The sequence below is a fragment of the Hemicordylus capensis genome, chromosome 15, assembly GCF_027244095.1.
Source record: "Hemicordylus capensis ecotype Gifberg chromosome 15, rHemCap1.1.pri, whole genome shotgun sequence".
In the NCBI taxonomy this organism is placed as follows: Eukaryota; Metazoa; Chordata; class Lepidosauria; order Squamata; family Cordylidae; genus Hemicordylus; species Hemicordylus capensis.
The window spans coordinates 17,689,707-17,697,967 of record NC_069671.1 but is presented as its reverse complement, the minus strand read 5'-3'; the positions used below and the strand labels follow the sequence as shown (position 1 = coordinate 17,697,967).

The 8,261-nt window shown below is 45.3% G+C and overlaps 1 protein-coding gene across 1 annotated transcript in view; it reads right to left on the bottom strand.

The window, feature by feature from the left end:
- Nucleotides 1–2,214: 2,214 nt before the first annotated feature.
- Nucleotides 2,215–8,261, bottom strand: part of MED13L (mediator complex subunit 13L) — a 129,061-nt gene continuing 123,014 nt past the window's right edge. The window contains exons 29-31 of the mRNA XM_053279918.1: nt 6,057–6,218; nt 5,695–5,807; nt 2,215–4,996 (exon numbers count right to left, since the gene is read on the bottom strand). Of these exons, the coding sequence (XP_053135893.1) occupies nt 4,864–4,996; nt 5,695–5,807; nt 6,057–6,218 (408 nt within the window). The 3' untranslated portion in view covers nt 2,215–4,863. The remainder of the gene's footprint in view (nt 4,997–5,694; nt 5,808–6,056; nt 6,219–8,261) is intronic.

The following is an 8,261-nucleotide window of genomic DNA, read 5'->3' as shown; positions in this document are numbered from 1 at the left end:
CCTGACAGACTGTTTGACTGCTGAACAGCTTGCAGTTAGGAAGTTTCCTGCTGCTGTCTGCACTAAACCTTCTTCTTTGCAATTTCCACCCACAGGCTGTAGTCCCCCGCCCTGAGGAGCTGGGAGAGGAGAGCTGGTCTTATGGTAGCAAGCATGACTTGACCTGTTAGCTAAGCAGGGTCTGCCATGGTTGCATTTGAATGGGAGACTAGGAGTGTGAGCACTCTAAGATATTCCCCTTAGGGGATGGAGCCACTCTGATAAGAGCATCTAAGGTTCCAAGTGCCCTCCTTGGCAGCATCTCCAAGACAGGGCTGAGAGAGAAATTCCTGCTTGCAACACTGGAGGAGCTGCTGCCAGTCTGTGTAGACAGTACTGAGCTAGATAGACCAATGGTGACTCCGTATACGGCAAAGTCCTGTGTTCCTATGTGCTACAGAGAACAGGTCTGCTCATTCTCCCAAGTGACTGCCTTTCCGAGATTTGAAGACTGCTAGTTTTAGTCTGTAGTGCAAAAACTATTAAGATTTTTTTAAAGGTGGCCTTTGGTTGGGGATTATGGGAGTTGGAGTCCAATAACATCTGGGGACCCAACGTTGAGAATCCCTGGACTAGAGCATAGTTGTCCTGCAGTGGATCATTAACATTCCAATGTACATCCCAGGAGCTGCAGTGCATACATTGACAGACGATCAGGTGCCTTGGCATTCACACACATGCATTTTACACGGACACACACCCCTTCTAGAGCAGGGGTGGTTGTCTCCGATACTGGCTAAACTTGCCAAGGCGTAGTCTGTCCTGGCCTGAGGGCTTTGGCAGCCTACTCCTTGCCAGAGTGATAAGATCGCCTTTCAAAGACAAGGGGATGTGCTGCTGTCCCAGACCAAAGGCTTCCTGTTTCGGGATGTGGAAGGCATTTTGTTTTCATTGAGAACAGCAAGGACTTAAAAGTCATATTTACACGTTTCTTCCCTCTTGGGGGAAAAGTTCAGTCTTGGGCAGTTGCTGGCTTCAGAACTGCTTTGACCAGTGGGAACATCAGAAAAGGTTCCCTGCTCAGTGATGATCTTCCCATTTTGCAAACACAGGTCCCAAACTGGTTCTGGTGCAGTTGCACTTTTATCCCTAAGGTACCTCATACTGCACGGGAGAAGGCAATGGTCAACCCCTCCTGTATTCTACCAAAAGAAAACCACAGGGCTCTGTGGGCGCCAGGAGTCAAGATCGACTCGACGGCACATTTTACCTTTACACTAGTGGTGTCCATTCATTTTTCAGAATGAAAGAAAACAGATGCAAGGGAGCCCGATTCCTCTCCGTTCCCATTGTTCTGAAACCAACGCCCCACAGAATGAACGCAATCATTATTGGTGTGGAATGCAGCAGCCAGATTGATTTCTGGAGCTGCCCACAATGTGCTATTAAGACTAGCTGCTGGTCTGTTTCCGGACACAATCTAGGAGCCGTTGAGCCTCTGCTTTGCACCCAGAAGGTCCCAGGTTCAGTCTAGGTAGGGATGGGAGAGATTTCAACCATCTCCCCTTTGCCCCGAAGCCCAACTGTGAGTCATGAAGGTGTGACCTTCAGGGACACGGACCAACGTCAGGGAGCTCAGACCTTCTTACCAGTTTCCCCTACCAAAACAAATGTATCCTTGCAAGGTTTGTCGTGGGGTAGGACTAGCTGCAGACAGGAAAGGCCTTGGCTTCATCCTTTCTTCACATTTTATTACTGAGGTCTTTAATGCTTGCTGGGGTGCATGGGACTTGTTTTTTCAGCCTCCTGGCCCAAGTCATTGAATTGGTAGCCATAGGAAACAACGACTCTCAGACTCCATCAGGAGAGGATGTTGGGCAGCGAGTGAGTGTTGAAGCTGGTAGAGTTCGTTTTTTTTAAACTCAAGCATATTCTGAATTCTGGCTTCACAAATACAGCACAACCATGTATTCAACAGGCCACCGATATGGCAAACCGGAATACCACCAGGACCTCAAATGAGGAGGCAAGAGAGCATGTGGGGTGGTGTCAACATCCCAAAGCTACGGCAAGCCAACCTTCTACAAATCTTGCAGAAATAATCCAGGAACACACACGGGGACCTTCTGAAGGTCACTGCTACTGAAGACCCCCTTCCCTTCCGCCACAACTACACAGGACAGGCTTATGAGTAGGCACAAGTCACCGCACAGAACTGAGCTGCAAATCCACATGCAAGTTTCAATAATTCAATAATTTATTCATCTAAAAAAGTGTGTAAAAGTATATAGCTCTCATCCACAAGGTATATATGAATGACATTTAAAATGGAGGTCTTTATTATTATTGTTTCTTTTTATCAAAGTCTTTTTTTTTAGTGTATTGTACCAGCGATATACTGTAAGATTTAAAATGAACTTCACGTAGTTCTTTTCTGTTTGTTTCAAATTGTTGGCTATATATAAAAGAGGCTCACTGCAAAATGCTCAAGGAAAAAAAAATCCAAACTCCCCAAGAAATGTACAGCTTTTACATTAAAAAAAGGTTCTGAAATATACATACAAGCATGCTGGACCACCCCCTGCCCCCCCCCGCCCGGCTTTTGTTCAAACTGTAATAATTCTGATTTCTGCATGATTTCCAAAATTAGAAATTAAAAAAAATAAAATAACTTCTTCACTCTGTAGGAAATCCAGGGCTTGTACATTTTTTCAGATTAATTCAGTAAAAAACTCACAAGTAAAATAATGCATATTTAAGGGAAATATTATACAGATTTTTCACACTGAAGTACATAAGATTTTTCTTCTTTTAAAATCTATTGCCATTCATTTATTTTGCACAAAAATGTATAAATATGTTACCAGTTTTCTCTTAACTTAAAAAAATTAAATAAAAACACCAGATGAAAACTACTCACAACCCCTCCCCTCATTTTTGGGGTGGGGGTTATTTTAATTTTTGCATTAGAACTGGATCTCTTGGGGGAAGAAAAAACCCCTTGATAAAAACAGCCCATTAAAAAAAAAAAAGTCAACCTAACTATAATCCAAAGTTCAGGTGAATCTTGGGAACAAACAACCCCAAAGTGGTAAAAGATTACTTTACATAGTTTTTCTTTGCCAAGTTAATTTTTTTTGTATACAAGTTTACAATCTTCATCTTTTAATGCTCTTCAAAAGGCCTTGAGAATTTTCCTTTCTGATTAAGAAAAAATAGTACTGCAATATTCTTAAAATCAATTTTACACTGTATACATTAGATACAAATGGTTTTGATACATCTGATTTTCCTCCTGTACACTGCAAACCGGTTTCTCCAGGAGAACGAACGCCCTGGAGCAGAGAAGAGAGCAGTCCATATACAGAGCCTTCCTCTGATCCATCACTCCACATCACGTGTGGGATTAATTTCTTAATAATAAATTTGCTTTTAAATGTTACATCATTTCAAGAAAAATATTTCTTTAAATTCATAGAAATTTTTTAATTATTTTTTTTTTTAACCAGAACAAGACAGACTTTTGGAAGAACTTCAAAAATTGTAGAGTATTCTCAGAGGATGGCCAGTGGGCTGCTCATCACAGCCCAGCCCACACCTGCCACGCAGTGGGACGCTGAAGGTTAGAAAGGGGAGTTTACATTATAAACCCTCTCAAATCCTAGAATTCAGGAGTCATACAAAATATTACGATTTGCTTTAAACTTTTCTTTTTAAACAAACCTTTTAACGAAACCAAGTCATTTTTTCCCCCAACCACAGTGGTTTCAATTTCAAGTACTAATTTACTGCTATAACTTTTAAAAATTATTTCTTTGAAATAATATTTCTTCCTCCTAGGCAGAAAAAAACCAAACTTGAAACTGTATAAACAAAAAAGAGGTTTTGTTTTTAAAAAATGCACTGGAGGGGGACCAGAAGGGCAACTTGGGCTTCAGGAATAATTCTCCCATCTATCAGAAACTCCTCGAAGTCAATACTTCTCCCTCTCAATTTACTCAATGTCGGACACTAAAGTGTTTGTCATCTCCCACTGGTTTTGGCTACCTTGCATCCTGTTATCCATCATGAGACTTCTTTAAATCTCGCTACAGACATAATTCCTTAAAACTCAAAGGGTCCACCAAAAAATGGTGACTCCCAACTTGCTCTAGCTGATATTTGGATCTGCAGTTATTTTTGTTCCGTTTCTAGGTCAGAAGAGCAGGAGGTATGTCGATAAATAGTTCCAAGTGGAACGGAGCTGGATCACCTACTGTACCTGGTCCTCTATAATTTAAAACAGCCCCTATAAATAAATTAAAACAAAAAAGAACAAACTTAGAGTATCTCCAGACCATTCATATCTACATGGACAGGTAACAAATGCATGCATTCATCCCAATCCACTCCGACAGGAATTCCAGGTAGACAGAAAAATCCACTATTTATAAACTACTAGAATTGGTTTCTCTTTGCGGGTAAGTCCCATCTCATGGTTTTTAAGGAACAACATAATAAGCTTTGGGCCACCCCAAACTGGTTGTGACACCGTTCTTGCTTCCAAGATTGATATTCTCCATCTCTCTTCAGCAAAGAGCTCAGTGCACAAAGAAAGAGGCCCCCGTCTTCTCCGTGGTCCGTTGTTCCATAATGTTCCGCCACCAAAGTAACACTGCCTTGAGGCTGTAATACATCCACTGTCCGAGATTCTTGACAGAAGTGCTGACACGCTCCACTAGGGAACACTCCTCACACCGAAGCAGCCTCCCGATACGGTGGAGGAAACGAAGCACGGCTCGCGCCCTCAGAGGCTGATCTGAAGAGGAGGAGAGTCCCGACTCCTGCAGGCCATGGCACGTTTCTCAAGCTGAAGGGGAAGATCAGCTGGGCGCTTCTTCGATATTAAAGGATGTTCATGATGGCATTGTATAGCTGTGTGAGCACCACAAAGTGGACAGGAAGGCAGGAGCTGCGATCCTGAGTTGCAGGGTTACACGTGAGCCAGGACAGTGCGTTGTACTGTTCCAAAACAAACCTAGAGAGGAGAGGATGGAGAGGCAAATTAACTCGGCAGTTTCTGAGGCCAGGGAGCAAAAAGGCGCAAGGAATTCTTTGTCATGGGAGGGACTAAAAACAACCAGCACCCTTCTCCCAACAGGTTGCCAAGGAATGGCAGCAAGCGATGATTCTGCTCAGTTTCTGGCAGCTAGGATGCGAGCGCCGGCAACCATCTCTAGCCACAGCTTTGTGGGAGAGAGGAAAAAACCCAGGTTAATCCTTTGCACACCTCTTCTCTGCAAAGGTCTGTGGCGTGACCCAAACGCTTTCAAAATGAACACCAAAAAAATTTCCGGAGCAGAAGTCTGGTCAAATAATCCAGAGCAATACAGGAAGGCCTCAATATTCACAGGGGTTCCGTTACCGCAGATTACCGCAGGTTACAAAACCATGGATGAGGCGGTATTGCATTTATGGGATCATGGGGGTTAGGTTTCCAGACTTTAACCACCACCCCTGCCCCAGCACCCAAGAAATTGACCTTGGAGATCATTTCTGGCCACCCCCGACCCATGGAATAAACCCCTTTTGGGCCAGTTTTTCTCTGCATATGCCGAGGGGTCAGGTGTCCATTACCCAGCCGCGGATACACGGAACCCCGGATGGTGAGTCGGCCGATAGTGAGGTAAGCCTGTACTTGCGTGAGCAGTATTTGCGAGGGCACGGTGGACTTACCTCAGAACATCTGATGTGGTCTTAGAGTCCAAGGGATGGGGAACCCTCTGGGAGTTCCGGGCAGGGAGAAGCTCATCGGTCTGTGCTACGGAGATGTGATGATGCAGTGAAGCCTAGTTGAGGAAAGAGACAGTGGGGGTGGCCGTTTTTAATTCAGAATTTGTGATCATCGCAGGACGACATGCAAACATCCCACCACACCGCCCCGTCCATCGACGGATGTGCCGAGGACAGTAACTCAAGATTCCCCTGAGCCCCAAACCCTTCCCCAGCAAACTTCCAAATGTGGGACTAGAAACACGGTTGTGTCAAAGTGACGGGTGCCATTAAGAACAAGGCTTCCCACCAGATGCTCCACAAACCTTCAGAAAGAGGGGGCACTGGTTCTGCGCCTGCGGACAAGATGACCAGAACCACTGAGGGAGGTTCTCGGCTTTGGCAGTGGAGACGAAGTAGCCCAGGGCGAGAGGCTGCTGCTTCAGCTCTTCAGGGGCCTCCCGGGAGAGGAGGCGTTCTCCTTGACTCTGGAGAAACAAGAGGAAGCAAGGAGATGCAACTTCGGCAACAAAGGAAGCCAACCACGCACAGGTGCAAGGCAATGTGAGAGCTCCCCAACTGGAGACTCCTTATAAAAGCTGGCCATCGGGACTGACCTCTCCTCCTCGAGCAACTCAAGAGGCCATACAACATGCAAAAGCAACACACACTCCCTCGAGGAGGCTCTTCCCTCAGTCACCAGTACAACTGGTCTTGTGCTAGCAAGCATGCATTGTCCTCTTTGCTAAGCAGAGTTTGTCCTGATTTGCATTTGGATGGGAGACTATGTGTGTGAGCCACTGAGGAAGAACACCTGCCTGCTTGCACGCAGAAGGTTCCAAGTTCCTTCCCTGGCAGCATCTCCAAGAGAGGGCTGAGAGAGATTCCTGCCTGCCACCTTGGAGAAGCCGCTGCCAGTCTGGGTAGACAATACTGAGCTAGAAAGACCAATGGTCTGACTCAGTATATGGCAGCTTCCTATAATCCTAATATTGCTGCACAGTTTGTCTAAACCAAACCCAACAGCTGGTTCAGAGAGGTTTTCTGATGAAGCAAAACAGAACCAAACCTAAAGTGTTAAGATAGTCTTGAACTAGAACCCAACTCATAAATAAAGTGGTGAAAGCTCCTTTCTGCTAATAAGGCAGCAGATTATATTTCCCAGTGAGCCCTCTGGTGAGATTGGTAGGCAGGGCCTAGGCCTGCTTCTCCCTGCTCAAGGAGTCCGGACTCGTCTGGCTGAACATTCGGCACCAGGCCATGAAAGCCACTCACACTCACAAACCGCAGCCATCAATTACAAGGTCCATGGACTAAAGGTGCCCCCGCTTGACCTGAACAGAGCGCAAGGAGGGAGGGGTTGTGTGTGCTCGCACGCTGCGGCGTTTGTGAAAACAAGAAATTACACCTCAATTACAAGACTCGTGTTAATGGTTAAACCATTAACGTGCTGCAAAAGGCATTCGCCTACAAGCGCCCTCCTTGGGGGTTACCAGGCCCTCTGATCACTCATCTCGTTACAGCAGAAACTGAAACAATGCTAAGCTACCATAGCCCCCCTGCCCCCCCCCAAACCATCTACAAAAACTGCAGCAGTAAAAATGACTTAACAACCTGTTTGCTCTGTCGGTACAAGAACTGAGTGTTCAGTGGGGAGCCCGCAAATGTTTGAGGACACGAGGAAAGAAATTAAAGCAGAGCTGCAATTGACGAGAGGCGGTGCAGGCGACAACGCCTGAGGACAGGGCTGACTGGGACTGGGAGGGCTCCCAGGGGTGCTCAGAGCCATCCTGCTTCCCCACGCTGCAGCCAGTTTTTAAAGAGTTGGGGAACGCCTATCTTTGGATAATATGATAGCCAAGCACTGGAAATTGTGAGCACGCTGCCCCCACCAAACCACATGGATAACTTCCAGTCTGATGTGCAGCAACGGGCAGAGGTGTGGAAGAGTCCTATTTGCCACCCAAGAGGAAATCTACACCTTACCCACCCCTCTATGTGGCAGCTGTGGCAAAACAGAACAAGGCAAAGAGTTCACACTTACTGCAATAAGCTCAGAACCTTCAGGATTTTTAACAAGGTAACTGAATTCTGAGTGAGACGTAAACACAGATGTCTGTCCTAATGCTGTTGCGAAATTCACAGTATGTGTTATTAACCAGGAGAGAAACATCAGAATGCTGCTTCTGACTTTATTACCATTGTCCTCCATTTATTTAGCAAGAAAATGCAACAAAATTCTCTCTTGAAAGACACTCTTTGGGAGTCCTGCTGCTGCCATCCTGTTAAAAATGCACTGCCTGTCGGTTCTGAGAGTTTTCCAAGCAAAGGATGATGGACATCCATAATAACCTGGAGAAGTGTCTCGCACCATAGAGATCGCAAGTGGGAAACTCTGCTAAACACTTCAGCATTATGCTAAATTTAAGTTAATTTCAGAAAGGAAAGTTCCTTTAACAAAATTAATTTGCATTTTAAATCAGCTTTGATGCTAAAACCAGCTTCTTAAAAGCCACTTTAAGTAAAATTAA